This window comes from Chelonoidis abingdonii, chromosome 3 (genome assembly GCF_003597395.2).
Source record: "Chelonoidis abingdonii isolate Lonesome George chromosome 3, CheloAbing_2.0, whole genome shotgun sequence".
Taxonomy (NCBI): domain Eukaryota; kingdom Metazoa; phylum Chordata; order Testudines; family Testudinidae; genus Chelonoidis; species Chelonoidis abingdonii.
This window is the reverse complement of record NC_133771.1, coordinates 49,088,607-49,111,012: the sequence shown is the minus strand read 5'-3', so window position 1 is coordinate 49,111,012 and position 22,406 is coordinate 49,088,607. Positions and strand designations below refer to the sequence as shown.

The 22,406-nt window shown below is 39.7% G+C and overlaps 1 protein-coding gene across 1 annotated transcript in view; it reads left to right on the top strand.

The window, feature by feature from the left end:
* COL21A1 (collagen type XXI alpha 1 chain) overlaps positions 1 to 22,406 on the top strand; it is a 189,651-nt gene that overhangs the window by 39,407 nt on the left and 127,838 nt on the right. The window contains exons 3-8 of the mRNA XM_032771112.2: positions 1,563 to 2,114; positions 4,826 to 4,994; positions 5,104 to 5,320; positions 7,669 to 7,842; positions 19,767 to 19,844; positions 21,875 to 21,883. Of these exons, the coding sequence (XP_032627003.1) occupies positions 1,563 to 2,114; positions 4,826 to 4,994; positions 5,104 to 5,320; positions 7,669 to 7,842; positions 19,767 to 19,844; positions 21,875 to 21,883 (1,199 nt within the window). The remainder of the gene's footprint in view (positions 1 to 1,562; positions 2,115 to 4,825; positions 4,995 to 5,103; positions 5,321 to 7,668; positions 7,843 to 19,766; positions 19,845 to 21,874; positions 21,884 to 22,406) is intronic.

The following is a 22,406-nucleotide window of genomic DNA, read 5'->3' as shown; positions in this document are numbered from 1 at the left end:
GCCATCATTCTGGAATGTATTAGCAGGAGTGTTGTAAGCAAGGCATGAGAAGTAACTATTCCCCTCTACTCTGCTCTGATTAGGTCTCAACTGGAGTATTGTGTCCAGTTTTGGGTGCCACATATCAGGAAGGATGTGGACAAATTGGAGAGAGTCCAGAGAAGAGCAACAAAAATGATTAAAGGTCTAAAAAACATGACCTATGAGGGAAGATTGAAAAAATTGGGTTTGTTTAGTCTTGAAAAGAGAAGACAGAGGGGACATAAGTTTTCAAGTATGTAAAAGGTTGTTACAAGGAGGAAGGAGAAAAAAAATTCTTCTTAATCTCTGAGGATAGAACAAGAAGCAATGGGCTAAAATTGCAGCAAGGGAGGTTTAGGTTAGACATTAGGAAAAACTTCCTAACTGTCAGGGTAGTTAAGCACTGGAATAAATTGCCCAGGGAGGTTGTGGAATCTCCATCATTGGAGATTTTTGGGAACAAACAGCTGTCAGGAATGGTCTAGATAATTAGTCCTGCCACAAATGCAGGGGACTGGAGTAGATGACCTCTTGAGGTCCCTTCCAGTTCTATTATTCTATGAATTGTCACTGATGAAAGGTTCCTGATGTAAGAACCTGTAGCCATAATATTTTACATTTCCTGCAGGAAGGGAATGTCTCTATTTTTAAAAAGTGGGAACTGATTTTTATTCAATGGAAAATTTCTAAGGGGGAGGTTGAACTCTGGTAAGGCTCCAATACCATGACCAATCTTTATTAGATGCATATGGCTTGCTTATTCCAAAACTGTCCTTTGTACTGCTTCTTCTCCAGAAGTCATGTGATTCAGATAGCTGTTTGTATAGCAGCAGTAAGACAGTAATATTGAAACCCATTTAGCTGTCATTATGCAATTGCATTACACTTTGTAACAAAAATAGTGCACCTTCTAACTACTGTGCCCGTAAACACATGTTCCACTCTTCTGTTATTGAGCTCAAGTGATTCAATGAGATCTCCTTAAAATATAATGGGCTACCAGTGCCATTCAACAGAGTTAAATGCTCTATAATTGTTATTGTAGATGAAGGGTAGCAGTGTCAGATAAATTTTACAGTAGAGTTGTGATCAGAAAATGATTCAAGAAAAATACCTTGCTGCTCAAATTAGCTGTTCACTGGCTGTGTGTGTTTTGTGTCAGATCTGCCTTTTTTTTACTGCTGTTACCATTGAGGACAAGTATGAAAGCTGCATTCTTTTCTATCTCGGGCATCAAATGCAGTTGCCAGCTGAAGTTCTAATTCTAGTGTTTTTATTGTTGATTATGGCTGGTGATAATGTGCACAACAGAGCACAGCTTGATTTTTTTCAGGTGCCGTGTCAAATCTGCAGGTCTGACTGAAAATATCTTGTTTTCGGATAAATTTAGTAGATTTTTTGATATGGCAATTATAAATGAAGAATTTACAAAATATTTGGCCAGCTAACTACAATATAACCAATCATTGATAAATAAAAAAAGGATTGCTTGCAGTAGAGAAGATGCCCATTAAAAGTATTGCTTTGATTTTTGTTTTTAGGTTGCAGAACTGCTCCAGCGGATTTAGTTTTCATCTTAGATGGCTCCTACAGTGTTGGCCCAGAAAACTTTGAAATTATCAAAAGGTGGCTCGTCAATATTACAAGAAATTTTGACATAGGGCCAAAGTTTATTCAAGTTGGAGTAGTCCAGTACAGTGATTACCCTGTACTTGAAATCCCACTAGGAGCTTATGATTCCACTGAAAATCTAATCAGAGAAATGGAATCCATACAATATTTAGGTGGAAATACGGGAACAGGAAGAGCTATTCAGTTTTCGATTGACCACCTTTTTGCTAAATCCTCAAGATTTCTAACTAAAATAGCTGTTGTTCTCACTGATGGCAAGTCCCAAGATGAAGTCAAAGATGCAGCAGCAGAAGCAAGAAAAAACAAAATCACTTTGTTTGCTATTGGTGTTGGCTCAGAAATTGAGGAGGATGAACTTAGAGCTATTGCCAACAAGCCCTCATCAACTTACGTATTTTACGTTGAAGATTATATTGCAATATCCAGAATAAGAGAAGTAATAAAGCAGAAACTCTGTGAAGGTAAACCTTAATATATCTTTGGAACATAGATAGTCTTAAAATCTTGTGATATGTACTGCTGTGTGCATATTGCAGTATTTCAGTGGTGTCCTTTTGGTAAGTATATAGCTCAGGCACTAATGAATAATAACAACTTTTGTTAGCTATTGTATGAGCTTCTCCTGATTTTGATGCAGTATTATTTTTTTCTATTAAAAAAGGAAGCATTTTTGAGGAGTGATATGTTAATGTGTTGTATATTTTCATCTCAGTGTGTGTTGTTTTTATATGAAAATCTTCCCTTTGCTTTACCAGAATTTGCAAACACTAATCACTCAAGCTCTTTGCATTAGTGCTGAAAATATTGAGGTTAATTTTAATACGTGTTGAGTTAAACTTTCAGGGATAAAAAAGAAAAGTGTTAATACTAGTTCTCTATTTCCAGTTGCATTTGGTTTAAGTTTGCAACACTGTTTATCACCTCTTCTTAACAAATGGGAAGAGAGGTGCACATTAATAATAGGAGTGCTTCTGCTAGCATGTGCTGAGAAGCCCAGGAGAGATTTAAAGGCTTTTGTTACAATTCCAGTGGATTTTGCCAAAATATTCTGCATAATTTTTAAGCAACATTTTTTGTAGAAGAATTAGCCAAAAATAACACTTTAAAGTGACTTTTTAAACTTCAAATGTTAGAAAAATAACAGCTAATGGAATTTTTATAACAACTTCATGAAACACTGACATTCCTCTAAAAAGTTAGCATAATGCTTCCAAAAGCCATCACACAGAAGGACTTTGTTATGCTTTGTTTACAATGAACGTAGCATGCGTCAGCAGCATGTTTGTTGTGCTTGTTATACTATTAAGAGTTGATGTAAGACATACTTCAGGGGTACAATGTTTCTGCATTTAGCAGGAGCAAAATAAAAATATTTTCCTTTGTTTTTATCTTGAAGTATAGACTTCATTGAAAAAAATGTGGTAATTGTTTGTTTATATTGAGGTACAAGTGTTATTCTCTTTATACATAAATGAAAATCACAATCATCCAATATACTGTAGTTGATATACTGTAACTTAAATTGGGGGAAGCCAATCTAAAAAATGACTGAAGTCTGCTTAAACATAGAGATTCTTTAATAAAAAATTGATACAGGGAGAAGTTTCCCAGAGTAAAGACTTATAGATTATTTTTATTTCATACAATTTCCCAAGGTAGACCTCAACTCAGGTATCTTATGAAGGATACCACTGCCTAAATCTGATTCTTCAGAAGAGGATCAACCTTCCCCATAAACAATCTGTCCAGTTGTGCAGTGGTGTATATACAGGACTCCCTTCCTGAACTCTGGGTTAATCAATGACTGTCCTGAAGTACGTGATTTAGTTACCTGCTTTAGAATATGTGTATTACTAATGGCCATAAAATTATTCAGCGCCTTTTAAAAAACTAGTTGCTGTATTTCTCTCTCTCAACTCCCATGGCAGCAAATTCTATATGCTAACTACACATTGCATCTGACTACCTTCACCATCCCTGTTGTGGGCAAATGATTCCATGTACATTATGAGGGCAGGCTCCCTCAGTCCCCACATTTGGAAGGAACCACAAGACTCTTTGCCTAATGGACATCTTTCTTCTATCTGTCCTGTACCAGAACTATTATCCAGGGATGAATCCTTCTCTCTTTATTTCTGTAACGCACACATATACTAGTATCAATAGGCAATTAGGAGATCTCATTCTCATGAATCCGATCATTGGGAAGGGACCAGTCTCAGCCATCTATGCCCTGACTAAACCAGCAGTGAGCCATGCATCTACCCTCTTGAAACAGGAAGCAGCTTCTGTAGCTGGATGTCTGGGGTGCCCGTGTGTATCTGAGGAATGGCTGAGATAGTCTATCCCTAATAAAAAGCTTTACAGAAATGGAGCTATAATAATGTTTTACATGTCTGTACTGCCTTTCATCTGAGGAGCTCAAACTGTATTAGTGACAGTGGGTATATCTCCCACACTAGGTATGTCTGCATTGCAGCTGGAAGCAAGCTTCCCAGCCAGGATAGAGAGGCTGATGCTAGCAGGACTCAAGCTAGTTTGGTAAAAATAGCACTGTGGTCGTTGTGGCTCCAGCGGAGACATGGGCTAGCCACCTGAACTCAAACCCAGAGGGTCAGGTGGGCTTGAGAGCCCAAGCTGCCACCCAAGCCACAGTGTTCACACTGCTATTTTTAGCATGCTAGCTTGAGCCCTGCTGGCACAAGTCTGTCTACCTGGGCTGGGAGTCTCACTCACAATTTCGGTGTGGACATGCCCCTTGTTCCTGCCGCAATATCTATCAGGTCCCCAGGAGAACAAGCTGTGCACAGCAGCTGTTTCCACCCACAAACTCACAGAGATCCAAAAGTTTAGTGCTGTGTGGAGGGGATTTGGAGGCCACCTGGCAAAGAGGGGAACGTGTGACAGAGGTTCTGCTTCCAGGCCCTGGTATTTTGGGGCTTTTTTTTCATTCATTCATCTCTTCTGAATCCTGTAGGATGGAGAAATATTTGACCCAAAGAGCTTAAGTATTTCTTCCATAGTCTTGTTTTGGTATTGAAACAAAGAAATTGAGAACTTTATACTTTAGCCTAAAATCTTTCACAGTTTGTCGAACAGATGCAGTATCAAATAGCAGTTTCAGTGTTTTCAGAATTGATTGCTGTCAACTATTCTGTCTATTGCTTTATAGAATCTGTTTGTCCAACAAGAATTCCAGTGGCAGCTCGAGATGAAAAAGGATTTGATATTCTTCTAGGATTAGGTGTGAAGAAAAAGGTTAAAAAGAGAATTCAAATCCCATCTTCTAATGCAAAAGCTTATGAAATAACATCAAACATCGACTTGTCAGAATTTACGAGGTACTTCGTTGTAGAAAGTTATACAGTTTCGGATAAAAATGCGGTTTATTAAAATGTATGGGATTTGTTTCAGAATTTTCCATTTAGAATGTATGTGTTTTTTCCCCAGGAATGTGTTTCCAGAAGGTCTTCCTCCATCATATGTGTTCGTCTCCACTCAGAGGTTTAAAGTCAGAAAGACATGGGATTTGTGGAGGATTCTAAGCCTGGACGGAAGGCCGCAAATAACAGTTACTGTAAATGGGGAAGATAAAACATTATCCTTTACTACAACAAGCTTAGTAAATGGAACTCAGGTTGTCACTTTCACTGCACCTCGTGTAAAGGTAATTTACATTTACAGTTGATCTTGTATTGGAATATTCATGAGAATACAGGTTTATTTCCTTGGGTCTTTACCTTTATTAAGATATGCTAGCTCCTGAATTTGTAAATATTTGAAAATAGCTGGATGATGCCTCATACTACATGCTAGTGTTAGTTGAAAAATTATTTTGTATTTATTACACAGATAGCATCTCTCACTTAGTAAATGTATTTTAATAAAAATAATCTAGTTTTATAGATAGATTTTGCTACTGTGTGTGTAGAGCAATGGTTTTCAACCTTTTTTCATTTGTGGGCCCCTTTGGAAATCTTAGATATAAACTGCAGATCCCCAGGGATCCGCGGGCCATAGGTTGAAAACCACAGTTTTATAGTAGCAACAACCTTTTGTGGACGCCTTCGACATTGTTCGCAGACCCACAGGAGTCCATGGACCACAGGATCAAAACCACTGCGGTAGAGGTTTCAAATTCATTAATTATTTTCCATTTATTTATTTTATTTTTTTATTAAAATAATTGTTTTCTAGTAGATTGGTTAGAAACTTGTGAATTTCAGTGCAACCTGGTTTATCCAATTCTGTGTCAGGTGAAAATGTCCTCATCTGTTTTTTTTTTTTTTTTTAATTCGAATAATAGACAATCTGCGCTAAATTTATTAGAACCCTCCAAGGACTTTGGAGTCCCAGAAACATTTTAGATAAACAACGTTGTACTTTACTGGTATCTAAAATATTGGATTGGATATGAATGCTCATAAGAATAAATATGAAATAGTCTCTGCAGATCTTCTCAGACTCTCCAGAGAGAGTAACCATTTCTGTGATTCCCCCATGGCAAAATTAAGTTTAATTCTTGACCATCGTTATTTGAAATTGTTTACTCATTCCACTTCTTAGAAGACAAATAGCACGTGATAAGAAACATCATGTAAACAAAGATGCCAACTGGAGTCTTAGGCAGCAGAGATCGCATTAAACTTTTAATATTAAAGAACCCTTTTACTTTAGAGGTGGGGAAGACAGTGTTGCCATGCCAGAGTTGTAACAGTTCTGTAGGTGAATAGGTGGCTTCAGGGCTGTTAATCCAACATTTTTCTTTTACAATTAAATTTGCTTAAAAATGTTAAGTATCAGAGGGGTAGCTGGTTAGTCTGGATCTGTAAAAGCAGCAAAGAGTCCTGTGGCACCTTATAGACTAATGTATTGGAGCATGATCTTTCGTGGGTGAATACCCACTTCGTTGGATGCATGTAGTGGAAATTTCCAGAGGCGGGTATAAATATGCAAGCAAGAATCAGGCTAGAGATAACGAGGTTGTGTGTTCACTGGATATCTTTTCTGATCAATTTTAAAAACCACAAGTGAAAAGCAGTTCTGGGTTTTGAAAAAAAGTAGAGTTGTTGATTAATTGCATTTAACTCTGTGAATTGAAAAATACTATTTCTTTTGTTTATCATTTTTACAGTGCAAATATTTGTAATAAAAAATAAAGTGAGCACTGTACACTTTGTATTCTGTATTGTAATTGAAATCAATATATTTGAACACATAGATAACATCAAAAATATTTAAATAAATGGTATTCTATTACTGTTTAGCAGCACAATTAATCATGCAATTAATCGTGATTAATTTTTAAGTGCTTTACAGCCCTAACAAATAGTCATTTATTTTCTTTACATTTGTTTTTTCAGCTTAGTATCCTGAAGGTGAACAGTAGTAGTACTTATATAGGGCTTTACATATTCAAACTCTGGCAGAGCCGTAGTTTTGTGAATGCCAGTGGTGCCTAAATGTTGGATTTAGGTACCTAAATTTGCAGTCAGGCACCTAAGTCCCTTTGGGAATCTAGTCCTTAGGCTACTAAGTCCTATTGTCCTTTAATGAGATTTAGGGGCCTAAGTGAATGAAAATGGGATTTAAGCTCTTATGAATATTTTACCCATGGTCTTTATCATCTTGGCTAGCTCACTGCTTAACAGGATTCCTCTATGAATTTTTGCAAATTTGAGGCGCGCTCTCTCTTTATTTATATCCAGCGAAGTGGAGTATGGGAAAGTGACTTTTTTTTTTTTTAAAAAAAAGGTTTTAAACTATTAGTTATTTTTAAATGACTTAGCAGAATTTTGATTGTAAAATAAAGGTCATCTTGTGACATTTTTTTTCTATCATATATATCTTTTGCATTTTTTTTTGCTCTGACACAGCCATGACCTTTGCTATATTTTGCCATCACAAACAACCATGGATAAAAACAAGTGGATAAATAGTTGAGATCAAATTTCATAATTCTTTAAATTTAGGAAATTATATTTTAAAGTCCTCTTATTTTCTCCATTTTCTTAGATATTGTTTGACGAAGGCTGGCATCAGATTCGTCTGTTGGTAACAGAAGCACATGTAACTTTATATATAGATGATCAAGAAACTGAAATGAAGCCATTACATCCTGTTTTAGGTATCTACATCAGTGGACTAACCCAAATAGGGAAATACCCTGGGAAAGAGGAAACTGTACAGGTGAGTCTAGAATATTGTCAGATGTAACATAGTTTGATACTATACCAGTTCATAGTACTGCATTTGTTAATCTTTCACCTAGTATTTCATTGCAGCCTTCTATTTCCATGGGGTTATACTTTCTAATATAATTCCTTCTGGGCTGCCATTTGAGATCCATTTTAGCTAGTAATTAAAGAGATATATAATCAACATTAAAAAAAAATCACATTTTGGTCTGAATTTCTTTTTCACCACAGCTATTGCAAGTAATGCCTAAGATTGCAGTAAGTTGAAAGAGATTAGGGGATAATATTTGTGTTGTTCTTCAGGTTGCTTAATTTTCGTGTTTGACAATATATGTGTATATAGTCAGTTTCACTTTTCCCTCTGTATTGGCAGTTGTCCCTGATGTTTGTTCAGGTCTTTCACCCAGCAACAGTGTAGAGAAAATCGTTCTTGCCATAATGGCATTCTTGAGTACCCAAGAAGAATTATGTTGCAGTAAAATGAACAGTTTGTTAAAGCTATGTCTTGGCAATAAACGTTATTTAAAACTACTGAACTCTAAGGGCAGGGGAGGAATCTTTTTTGTTGCACTAATAAACGAATGAAATAACAGAAATGAAAGTTCTGTATATGCTATTCATACAGCAGTATAGTGCTTCTCTGTCACTTCATCGTGGTTTGGAGGGCTCTGAAATGCTTATTCTGTAATTAAGGTTGTGATGGGTTAGATCACAGAAACCTCCTTGGGAGCTGCCACCTGATGTGCCAAGACTACTTCTGCTCCTGCTTTCCTGCCCTGTCAGCTTAGGACTTCAGTGCCCTGCTTGGTTTGAGCCAGACTCGCTAGCCTGCTGCAAACCCAAACCCAGGTCTGAATCACGTCCCCTAACAGCTGTAGTCTTGACTGAAAGCAGCTTACAGAAGTGTTTTTGTCTTTAACATTCAGATGCCCAACTCCCAATGGGGTATAAACCCAAATAAATCCATTTTACCCTGTATAAAGCATATGCAGGGTAAACTCATAAATTGTTTGCCCTCTATAACACTGATAGAGAGATATGCACAGCTGTTTGCCCACCCAGGTATTAACACATACTCCGAGTTAATTTAATAAGTAAAAAGTGGTTTTATTAAATACAGAAAGTAGGATTTCAGTGGTTCCAAGTAGTAACAGACAGAACAAAGTAAGTCACCAAGCAAAATAAAATAAAACATGCAAATCTATGTCTAATCAAATTGAATACAGAAAAGATCCTCTCCAGTTCCAGAATGCTCCCTTTTACAGACTAATCTCCTTTTAGCCTGGGTCCAGCAATCACTCACACCCCTTGCAGTCACTGCCCTTTGTTCCAGTTTCTCTCAGGTATCCTTGGAGGTGGAGAGGCTCTCTCTTCAGCCATCTTAAGGCCAAATGGAGGGGTCTCCCACGGGCTTAAATAGACTTTCTCTTGTGGGTGGAGACCCCCTCCTCTCTACTATGCAAAGTCCAGCTCCAAGATGGAGTTCTGGAGTCACTTGGGCAAGTCACATGTCCATGCATGACTCACATTTTCTTACCAGGTAGCAGCCATGGGTCACATGCTACCTTGAACGTCCTCAAGTAGACCTCTTATGTGGATTGGAGCATTCCAAGATTCATTGTCCTTTAAGTGTTCCTTGATTAGATACTTAATTTTAGCATTCCTTTCTCCGGAAACTGACCAAATCCTCTACTAAGGACATTTAGAAATCAAGCCAGTACACAGCCAATATTCAAATGATACATGCATACAGATAGGATTAATAGATTCAGTAGATCATAACCTTTACATAGATATGTTACATGGCATATGTAGCATAGCACATATTCCAGTTATGCCATATATATTCATAAGCATATTTCCATAAAGCATTATGGGGCACGGCATCACAAAGGTGTTTCCAAATGTGGTGCTACTGAAACTTAATCCACTGGTATTCCACTTTGAGTCAGGACATCCAAGGGACTTGCTGTGGCAGGAATGGGCAGAGCCTGGAGCAGGCAGCTGGTAGTATCTTCGACAAAGTAGTGATGTTGAACAGAATGGAACGGCTGCTTTCATTAGGAGGCTATACACCTGCTTTGGTATCACCCTGTTAGACCCTTGCTTGTGGATTTGGTGGTCCCTTAAGACTCTCAGGGAATTACCTCAGATGACTCATGAGGCTCAGAACATCCTTAACAGTACCCCCCTTAAAAAGATGCCTGCTAGGCGTCCTTCAACCTGATTTATAATGGTGTGACTGATGTAATTCTCAAAGTAGGGTGTGTGTGTATGTTGTTGGTTGGCTTCCACCAACGATAAGCCACCCCATTACCCTCCCAAGCAACAAGATTCATGAGCTTCCCCTGGTGAACTTTGGATCTACTTCACCAGGTACTCCTCATGTCCCTGGATGGGTGGAGGTGGTTGCCGGGAAAGGAGTTGTTGATATGGTCTTTCAGAAGGGGTGATGGGACATTGACTATGTTTTCATCATCTTGGGCAGTTGGAGTTTGAAGGCTACAAGATTGATCTGCTGGATGACCCAAAATGGGCCAAGTATCGATAATCTAACATTTGTGAAGGTTGGGGAGAGCCAATGTGCTATGTGAAGAGCCATTCTTTATCTCCAACTATGAGATGAGGGGTTTCCTTGTTTGTAATCCCCTATGACCAGTTCTAGGTGGGCTTTCAACTCCTTGACATGGTGCACATATTCGACTAGCCTGAAGGCTCTGGGACTACATGTGAGACTTGTGGCATGGGTAGGTGGAACTGGGAGTGGAAACCTTGTTGGCATAAAAAGGATGGTGGTGGTTTGATCTCTGGTCAGAGTTGTTATATGTAAATTTGGCAGAAGGGAGGAGTGAAACCCAGTCATTGTAATGGTAATGATAAAGCAACAGAGGTATTGCTCAAGAATTTGAATAATTCATTCCATCTATCCATCAGCCTGGGGTTGATAAGTCAAGGAAACATGTAGATCCACATATAAGAACTTGAACAGCTCTCTCCAGAAATGTGGAATTAACTGCAGTCCTTGATCAAATGTAATGTTAGATGGTAGACCAGGGAGTTTGAATACATGGTTGGAAAAACAGTTGGGCTGCAACTGCTGCAGTGGAAATCTGAATGCCTGACAAAAAATGGGACATTTTTGTAAGCAGGTTGACAAAAACTAGCACAGTTGTGTGGCCTTGGTAATTGGGAAGGTAAATGATAAAGTCCACGGAGATGGATGACCACGATTGAGATGGAATTGGCAGTGGAATCAAAATGCCCAGGGGTTTGGTGCAGGGAGTCTTCATTCAAGTGCATGTGTCACAGGAGTTGATGTACTACTACATGAAAAAATGTATTTTTGGCCATCTGAAATTTCAAGAGCCTCAGCGTTTTCTGGGGGGCCGAAATGACCAACTGGAGTGAATCATAACATAGTCAGAGTATTGCTAGATGTGGCTGACTGTTTGACGTATAAATACAGTATTTTAATAAGACGATCCCTTTTTTGACTGAGAATATCAAGTCAGAAGCTAGATCCATACCAGTTGCCATAATTTTCAGTGCTAAGGGATCGAGGAATAGGAGGGACTTCATGAGAGACAGCAGGTTGTTCATGGAGGCATTGGCAAAATGGCAGGTTTACCATTCCTAGCATCGAGCAATAGGTTACAGTGTAATTGAACCTGGAAAAAAGGGACTGACAGATACGGTGTTGACTGAGAGATTTACAGTCACAGGTACTCTGAGTACTTGTGATCCATATATACCTGGACTGGGAAATGTGCACCTTCCAGGTGATGGTGCTATTCTTCAAAAGTGGCCTTGATGGCCAGCAGTTCTTTGTCACAGATTTCACAGTTTTGCTCCATCGGCATCAGTTTACGGGGATAAAATGTGCAAGGATGAAGAACTCCTTGAAGCTTATGCCACTGTATTGAAACTGTCCCAATCACATAATTGGAAGCAACTTCTTTGACAACAAAGGCTTTGGCAGGTCTGAATATAACAAGATGGATGCTGATCCTAATGAAATACAATTGTAACTAATGTTAAAAAGGTAACTATAGACCTAAATGATTATGACTTATTCACCAAAAACCACTTTAATATGCTGGTTCTCACATAGGCTAATGGTAGTGGGCCTCATAAATGCTGACTGCTGTTGGAAATATAAGTCCCTTAATGCTACCTTAGCTCATATGTTTTGAAAGTGTTCTTGTATTAAGAATTTCTGGTATGAGGTGGGTCAAAGCACCAGTTGGATACAGGATGTTAAATTGGAGCTCTACCCCTTAGGTTTCATTCTTGGATATATTCCTAAAAATTACCTGGTGGTAACATGCAGCTTTGGTCACTAAAAAATTAATCCTACAAAAATGGAAAAGTAAATTCCCACCAAATATTGATGCCTGGCTCAATGATATGGTTGACCTTGCAGCTAACTAATGATTGGCATTCCATAGAAAGGGAAAGCATGAAAAATTCAAAGACATTTGGACTGTTTTTTCAGAGGTCTATGATTAATGTAGATCCTGAAGATAGTTATGTTGCTTCCCTTCCCTTCCATTTATCCTAACTTTTTGCTTACTTTATATATTTTGATGAATCTGGTATTTTGGTGTATTGTATCTGGAAAAAATTAATAAGAAATTATAAATAAAATTTAGGTGCTTATGTAAGTACTTCCTTTAACTAATCAAAGGTGGACTGGGCTTCTGGTATCCAAGCAAGTATAGTATTCTTCTGGAGCAGCTGGGCAGTTGGGGTCACCACCTTCAAACACCCGCTGATGAACTGCCAGTAAAAGTTGGAAGACTCCAGGAAACACTAGACGTCATGGACATTCTTTGGGTTGCCCATTTGATGACTGTGGACAATCTTCAGGGTTTGGTTGGGGGAAATGATATATCCAAAGAAGTCAACAAAAAGGCGATCAAACTCACACTTCTGGGGTTTCCTGAATAGGCCATTTGCTCAGACATGCTTGTGCAAGGTGGATGCATTGGTCATGAAGGACTTGATTTTTTGAGAAGGAGAGGATGATATCCAGGTAGATCCCCATGAACTGGTCTAAACTGAAAGGCGTAACTAGATACTCAAAATTTCCATGACATGTGCAAAACACCATTTTCCATTTGTTGCCCTGTTGTCCTGATGCAGACTAGATTGTAAGTGTCAAGAAGTATCGAGCTTGATAAATACCTTGGCAGCACCAACCCCTTTCAATAGCTTGCTGATCCACGGCTAGCGGTAATTGATCTTGAGTGATTTTGTTCAATGCACAATAATCTACATAGAAACACAAGGAGCCATCCTTCTAAATGAACAAAATCAGGGCTCCAGTGGGAGACGTGGATGGAGAAATGAATTTTTTTGGAAGATTCTCATCAATGTGTTCTTGTAAGGCCTTGAGTTCTGATTTCGATACAGAATAAATCCATCCGAATACAATTCTGGTGCCTGGCTGGAGGTCGAGGGGGCCGTTGTAGGGTCTATGTGGGAGTAAGATATCAGCATTTCTTTTATCAAATACATCAGCAACATTTTGGTATTTTGGTACTGTTGTCTCCTGGAATCTGCTGAACACAGAAGGTAGTGGCCTTTTCCATTCCTCTTCTTGTTTTCTGGGCATCTGACTCGGCTAGATGCAGTTGTTGGCAATAGCTTGCCTTGAATTGTATCTCTTGCATCCTCCAAGAGATGTTTGGATTATGCACTGAGAGCAAAGAAATGCTGAACATAATCAGGAAGTGTGACAAGCTGATTATATTGAGGATATGTCTTCACTACTTGCTGCATCAGTGGGTAGTGATCGATCCAGCGGGGATCGATTTATCACATCTAGTCTAAACATGATAAATTGACCCCCGAGCACTCTCCCATAGACTCCTGTATTCTAGTACCATGAGAGGCACAAGCAGAACCGACGTGGGAGCAGCAGCAGTTGACTCACCTTGGTGAAGACACCACAGTAAGTCGATCTAAGTATCACAATAAGTATTGCATAACTTAGATTGATTTCCACCCCCCACCCAACACACACAGTGTAGACCAGGGCTTAATTGCAGAGTTTCCTGATCGTCTTGGATTTTTGACTTGGAGGGGCACAATTTCATGCTGCCATCAGTTAGCTTCACTTGGTTTGGGGTGAGCATCTTCTGCACTGGAAGTTGAGTAGCTTTGGTGAGCCCATCATCCATAAAATTACTAGAAGCACTGGAATCCATGAGCAAAACCTGAGTGCAGCTCACTTCTAATCGGGATTAAGAGGTGGAGGAAGACCTGCATTGTGGATGGTGACAGTTCGTGGCTGCCAAGATACATGATGGCAGAAGAGGGTGCTTTTGTGGAGGACTCAATTTCTTGGTTACATCCAGCAGCAACCTCTGTAACAGGGCTGGACGTGGTTGTTTTCCAAGGGTCTAGATTTAAGGGGGTACTCAGTAACTAAGTCCACCATAAAATAGGGAAAAGTTGTTCTATCCCCAGTACTCCTTCTCTTGATCCATGAGGTGCCTTTGCATCACATCAGTCTTCATAGGCTCCTGTTATGGAATACTGCTTGGGGATGGCTGGAATGGAGCAGATCTAAGCTGGAGTTGTGGTTATGTCCTCTTCTTTTCTTGGCATCGCTTAGACAGATGACTGTTGATCCAGATGCACAATTTGATACGAGTTCATAATTGTGGGGGATTTGACCTGGACCAATTAATCTTTTATGTTATCATTCAGACTCTGGTGGAAATGGTAGATCTGGGCTGACCCTCTCCATGCTGTGTTGGCAACCAGATGCTGAAAGTGAGCAGCATATGCCGAGACAGGCTGATGGCCTTGTCTGAGAAACTGCAAGGCAGATTCAGTAGTGCGATTCAGATTGTCAAATGTTACCAAAAAGCTGTGGATGGACTCATCGAAATTAGTCAGCATTGGGCCCATCTGCTCCAGAAGCAGTGATTCTCAGTCTAAGGTTTCATCTGTCAATAAATGGATGATAAGCCCCACTTTGGTCTGGTCATCAGGATACATTGTGGGACACATCCAGAACAAAAGGAGGCACTGGTTAAGAAAACCATGGAATATCTGGCAATTCCCATGAAATCTTTCTGGCAGTGGAACCTTTGGGCCATGTTTCAGAGGGACCATAGCTGGTAGTACTGGAGATACTGGGATTTGTGAGCAGAGAGAGCCATTCTCCAGCTGCAGCTGGGCAAATTGATCCTGAAGATAGTGGGCCAACCATGGCAGGTGATCAGCTGTTGCTTGAGCAGCAGGAGCAGGGGCAGTCTCTCAGCACTACTGGGAGTATCCCCAGAAGGTAGCCATGTTGAGCAGAATGGCGTGGCTCAGGCTCAGGGATGACTCAGTCTCAGAACACTCAGGGTATGTCTGTATTGCAGTTAAAAATCCACAGCTGGCCTGTGTCAGCTGACTCGGGCTTGCGGGGTTTGGGCTGTCGGGCTATAAAATTGAAGGGTAGGTGTTTGGGCTTGGTTTGGAGCCCAGGTTCTGGGACCCAGTGAGGGAGGAGTGTCCCAATGCCTGGGCCCCAGCCTAAGCCCAAAGGTCTACATTGCAGTATTATAGCCCCATAGCCTGAGTCAGCAGCCATGGGCCAGTCACATGTTTTATTGCAATATAGAGAAACCCTCAGGCTCAGGGATGACTCATGAGACTCAGAACACTCATCACACTTTGCTTGCTGTCCCCACTACATTTCCCGTGTGTACAAACTTAAAGCTCAGCTGTTGCTTGGCACCCATTTGTTTGTGAACATTTTAGTCTCCATTCCAATTGGGTGTGTTCCAATCCCAGTCTTGCATAAACTGACGGTGCAAAATTTGGATTGCCTTAAAACCTGTTGAATGAGAGATGGGCCATGGCAGTACATTAGGACCCAGTGCAGAAAGTGGACCTTGGCTGTATTGCTAAAGGCTTATTTCTGCCACCCTTACGGTGCTGCCAGATGTCATAAATATCATGGGAAAGCCCGGTGTCATGGTATAAAACCCCACTCTGAACCCTAGAGTCCAAAAGATGGGGTACCAGCATGAATCCCCCTAAGCTTAATTACCAGCTTAGATCTTGTAGTGCTGCCACCAACCAGGACATGGAGTGCCTGGTACGCTCTGGTCCCCCCAAAACCTTCCCTGGGGACCCCCAAGACCCAGACCCCTTGGATCTTAACAGAAGGAGAGTAAACCCTTTCCCTCACCGGTGCCTCTCCTAGGCTTTCCCTCCCTGGGTTACCCTGGAAGATCACTGTGATTCAAACTCCTTAAATCTTAAAACAGGGAGGAATATCCCTTCCCCCTGCCCCTTTTCCCCTCACCCACAGGCAATACAGATTCAAGCTCCGTGAATCTAAATCAAAGAGGAAATTTACCTTTCCCCCCACTCCTCTCTCTCCCTTCTCCCACAAATTCCCTGGTGGGTGCAGACTCCATTTCTTAGAGCCTTACCAAGGGGAAAAAATCAATCAGGTTTTTTAAAAAGAGAAAAACTTTTAATAAAAGAAAGAAAGAGTAAAGATAATCACTGTAAATTCAAGATGGAATATTACAGGGTCTTTCAGCTTATAGAAACTAGAGAGAAGCCTCCCCCAGCAGAAATACAATTTAAAATACTTCCAGCCAAATACACATTAAAAATCTACCAGACAGATACACATTTGCAAATAAAGAAAACAATCAAAAAAACTAAACCGCATTTCTACATTTGTACTTACTAAATTTGAACAGAAGATTAGAGAGCCTGTAGGTACATGTGGTCACTCTCAGAACCCAGAGAGAACAACAAACAAAGAAAAACACACAAAACAAAGACTTCCCTCCACTGAGATTTTTAAAGTATCTTGTCTCCTGATTGGTCCTCTGGTCAGGTGTTCCAGGTTCACTGTTTGTTAAAACCTTACAGGTAAAAGAGACATTAACCCTTAACTGTCTGTTTATGACACCCTGACATGCCTACCTATTTTCCAGCTATGATCTCACAAATGTAGCTGGGCTGCAAGTAAGGGAGCAGAGATTTCCTAACAACCATCTAGGCTTCCACAATTCACGTTCTGGTCCATGACTGGGACTCCTAGGTGCCATGGCAAAGCTAATAATAATAATAATAATTAATAAACTTGATAGCTGCACCCTTCCTCGTGCTGAGTAGACCAACTGACTGAAGGGGAAGGTGGTTGCTAGTTGAAACATCTGAGACGTTAAATTAGTGAAATGACAGTTGCCCTTCAAAACTGGGAACCATTTATCTAAATGGTACCTAATCTCTTCTTGATACTTTCACATAATTTCCATTGATGTCAGAGGAATTACTTGTGCATATTGAGGAGAGGAAAAAAGTTGCAAGCAACTACTGTCCCATCATTGGTTTACAGGAAGCAGAAAGCACATAGTATATGAAGTTGTGTCCCTGCTGTGCTGCCTTTTTCATGCTTGCAAATTGTTAATGTTTGAGTCTAGTCTGCCAAAATAAAATATGGAAAAGCCTGTAAGTATTTTTGATCTATTTAAGGAGTGTAAAACACCTTATTTTAATAGCTATGTGCTACCACAAAAAAGTAAGCAAAATTTTGGTATTATAAGTAATTGCTAGCAATAAAACTACAGTACATAAAGCATTCAAGATGTTTGCTAAATAAATGAAATCCAGTTGTTAATTTCTTATGATTTCTTCATTTATAGCAGTGTGGTACGAGACGTTTCTAATTAGACTGAGAATATTAGTGGCAACTCTGGGAAATATTGAGTTACTTAAATTAGATTAATTTTTTTGGTTTCTTTGAAAGATATATTTTCTTTTGTTTTCTCTCATCTGTTTAATTTCTTAAATCTTTTAATATAAACAATCAGACTTTTTAAAGATATATTGTGTTTTGCATCATCAGGGTGCTTGAACATGCACGAAGATTAAAGCAAGGCCTTCTTACAGAATGTTACAGGGTTCCTACTCACTGCTAGTGCGCCTCCTTACGTCTAGGTCTGGGACTGTATCTCTTGTTGCATTGGGTACCTTCTTGCTGCTCATTGCTCACACTGTAACAGTCTCTCTTCTGATAACTTGGCCTTTTGGCCAGGTTCCCATTTAGTCCATCCCTTTAAGGATTACGAAGTCCAGGAGGACATCTATCCAAATGCCATCACTAGAAAGGTGTTCAGCCCCTCCTTGGGCTCTGTGCTACAATAGCACTGGCTGGCAGGGGAACCCGGGCCCATTCACTACACCAGGTTCCAGCCCAGGGACATTATAACCAGCAATCCAGGTCCTCAGTCCCTGCCCCTGTTGCTGTTTCCTTGGGCTTCTTCTGACAAAACCTCCCTGTCTTCTGTTTCCTGGTTCTGGGTTTCCACTGGAGCTTACTCTATTCCCCATGACTACGTCACCCCTCCTAGCCTCTTGCTAGACTCCTACTCCAGGACAGGCTCTGAGGCCTTATTCTCCTCCTTGTCCCTGATGACCCCCCTCATACAAGGGAGTTACTGAAGACTCTTTCCCTTGCAGCCCCATTCTACTCTCAGTTTCTTGGCTTTATGTTGACCCAGCCGTTTCACAGGTGGCTTTATAGTGCTTCACTTTCACTTCACCCTGGCCCTCCTTCTCTGAGGTGACACCAGCTGATCTAATTGGCCTCTCAAGCCCTCATTAACCCTGTTGAGGCTGGTGTGGGGGCATACCCCATCACAAATAAATTGTCTTGTTTTTAGACCTTCAGCAGTACTCTCTCTGGGTATCCTGCATTTTACTTATTTTCAGAAATGCTTGAGACCTCTTTTTATAATCTCTTAAACATATTTTAGGCAACTGCATGATCTGTCTGTGAGTCAGTGTTCTCAGTGAGATTTTGTTCGTGGTGTAAAATGGTTCTCTGCAAGAAAGACTGGATTGTGTTGCAGATTTCTTGTAGAATTTCAGACATTTATTTTTACTGGAATTAGAGATGGAAGAGAGATAAAAGGTCATCTAATTCATCCTTCTTGCCAAATCAGCATTATTCCCTACATTACATTTGTATAGTCTTGTGCAATCTAGTTTTTAAAATAGCTTGAGGAATGGGGCTTCAACCACTTTCTTAGAAGGCTGTTCCTTAGTTAATAAATGTCACTGCCAGGAAATTCTGCCTGAAATTAAGAAAAGATTTAGGAATGTGGAATTGTGTAAGACCCACTGCCTGAGATATTTAAAAGTAGCCAGGAAGAAGCACTAGAATATACACTAGGGAACAATTTTGCATTGCCAAAGAGATGGTCTTTATGACCTAGATGTTATTTTGTTTTCTATCTGTAATTATTGAGATTCTGTTTCTCAACATCATGACACATCTTGTTCTACAGTAATACTCAGTTTGGTGGAACATTGCTATATTAACATCTATTATGAAAGACTAAATTGTGCATTTTGTTTTTATTGACAATGTAGTCTGAAAGCCTCTACTGAATTAAACCTATTGGATCTGAATCAGAAGTATGGGAAGGGAGGCTGATTTCACAATAATATAGATATTATAGATAGCGGTACTGTACAGAGATAGAATAAAGGAAAGATTTACCATAAACAGTTTAGTATATTGTGCTGTGTAGTCCTCATCCACAGCCAAAGACTGGGGACAATGATTTCTACTGTTTTGAAAAAAATAGATTATTTTTTCCATAAGTGGTCCTGTTACTTTTACCCATGAAATGTGAAAGTAATATACACATCAGTCAGTGGGAGCAGTGTGGCTAAAATGCTATAACTTACTACATTCTGAAATTGTCAGACAATCTTATGTGACATGTATGACTTCAAATGGGTTTAAAGATTTTTTTGTTTGTTTATATTATCAACTCAGACCATTTAAGGGAGACTGTATTTTAAATGCATTGATGTAATCTTAAATGATTTAACATTTAACTGCTCCTGAACAATGTATTTGGCTTTGACTTATAGTTTGATGTCCAGAAACTAAGAATCTACTGTGACCCAGAACAAAACAACCGAGAAACAGCTTGTGAAATCCCAGGATTTGTGAGTATGATTGATGAACTTTCCAGGATTGTTTGACATTTTATCCAAATAGCTAAACACAGGGGCTATCTTAATAATGAGCTCTTAAAATAAACATTTCTGCATTTATTCAACTACAGCAAACAAATTATTTCTGGAATTTGAGGAACTCATTCTGTGTTTAAACAGGTAACAGCTACATGTATCTGTCAGCTATCAACCTAGTTTTAGAATAAAGGCATTTTATAAGACTTTTGTGTTTTCCTAGAAAGACATCCCTCAAGAGGTCTTAAAATATTATTACTTTTTTGAAGGTGCACATGTGAAATCAGTACGAAGTGAACTCTAAATCTTGTGTGACAAATGCTTTGAGATACTAAGTGTCTTGAATTGTATTGATGAAAAGAGCTATCTACTTTAAGTGTAATGTATTTTTATTACTACAGTCATCAGTAAATCCCCTAATCTCTAAAATCTATTATCTATTCAACAGAACTATGTTTCTAGGTTTTTAAATTAGAATTTCGTGTCAAAAGTATCCCCACTGAAGTTAGTGGCAAAACTCAATTGACTTCATTGAGGCCTGGATTTCATCCAATGTGTTTTGGATGAGACAAAACTGAAGTCCTAATCAGTTCATGTCCAGGTTCATGGGGCTGAAGAGTGACCTAAAAGTGGCCTTGTCTTTACTTGATTGGTTAGAGTTCATTCTATATTGAAATGTTAGTTGTTTGTAGAATGGTGCAGTGAAGTCTAAACCATGTGGGGCTAAATGTTGTAAAGAGTTCAGCTCCTTTTTCAAAACCAGGACCACCCAGAGAATTCAGGGGGCCTGGGGCACAGTGGGGGAGCTGCGGTGCTTGTACTGACCTGGCGGTGGTCTGGGTCTTCAGCGGCATTTCGGCAGCACTGAAGGGCCCCCAGCTGCCGAAGTGCCACTGAAGACATGGAGCGACTGAAGGGCTCCCAGGCGCCAGGCTAGAGCTCGCGGGGCATTTCAGCGGCGGGGAGCCCTTCAGTTGCTCCGCATCTTCGCCAGCACTGAAGGGCCTCCTCCACCCAAAGCCGGCCGAAGACCCCGGACGGCCCTGTTCAGAACCTAACTAACAGCTAGATTTACAGAACTGTGCTGTGTCTAGCAGCTGCCGTTCTGATGCTTATAGTTGCTTTTTTTTTGAAAGAGCTCAACTGCTTAGACACCAAATAAGCAGTTAGATTTTCAAAAGAGCTCAGCTTATTGGATTCTGAGCTGTTTGGCAAGCCTGGCCATAGGTACTGAGCACTTTTGTACATCTAGCACTTGTTTAGGTTCTTACATGGGAGCTGAGCTTCAAAGTCTACAATAGATTTAAACTTACTGGATATAATTCTTTCTATAAAGCTTTGTCAACTTAATTGCAGGATTGCATCATCTTGATATTTACAAATTGCTAATGGGATTCAGAAAATAAACAAATGCAACCCCACCACATTCTGCATGATCATATCCAGACAAAAAGATCCCTTTTTGCCAGTTTGGTTTCACTTGTTTTTGTCGTAAATGAAATTCACATGTCACTGTGAAAATCTGAAGGTGCAGTGATGTGTCAAAGGATGCATAGCACTGTGGCCATATCAGTATGGATTCTGATTGTGTCAGAGTTTGTAAGCTAAGCATGATTGTGCTTGGTCAGCACTTGCATGAGGATCCTACTAAAGGTAATGGTTTGGTAATTCACTAAAGGAGACTACCCCATAATTTCTGATGTGCTAGGAGATTTCAGGATGTATTGTTCTGTGCTATTACAGATACCAGAAACCTCACTGCAATTATACAACCCATAGGTTAGTATGTGGCTGCATCCTACATAGGCACAAAGAGAAGGAAGAGAAAATTAAGCCAATCCTCTCCTCACCTTTGCATGGCCACACAGGATCTACCCAGGTCTTGAGTTAGGACATGAAGAGAGCAGGGACTTCACACCTGCTATTTGGGAACTGTTTATAAAAAAATATATATATTTTCCTTTACAAATATTGCTACATTCTTAAACTGTTTCTTTTCATTTCAGAATGGAGAGGTAAGCTCAGTCTAAACCACTCAAACTCAATTTAAGGTAGTATTTACTTTTATATAAACTCAGTATTATGCCATCAGCTGGTAATGTGCAGTTGGTTTTGAGAGATGGAAAGTGGTTTGCAAAAAACTAAAAGCAATGGAATCCAGCTAATCAAAACTGTATAGTCAATGGGCAAACATTTTCAATTTGGGTGTCTAAAGTAAAACATCTAGTTCTAAATCCACAGATGGGCACTGGAATAAGTGGCCTGATTTTTGGAGGTTCTGAGAACCAGTGGCTCCTATTGGCTTCAGTTCTACTGCAGTTGTTTTTGACACAAACTGGACTTATATTTCATAAATGAAATCTATCAATTTCACCCTGAGAGAATATTCTACTAGGAACTCTCTTTTAAAAGTACGTGTTACACAACACCTTACAGATTAAGGTTCAATGTATTATTTGTATTATTGTGTAAATAATAAGTGCTCAATTCAATACAAAACCTACTCTTGCACAGCTCAGAATGCAAACCCCACAACCT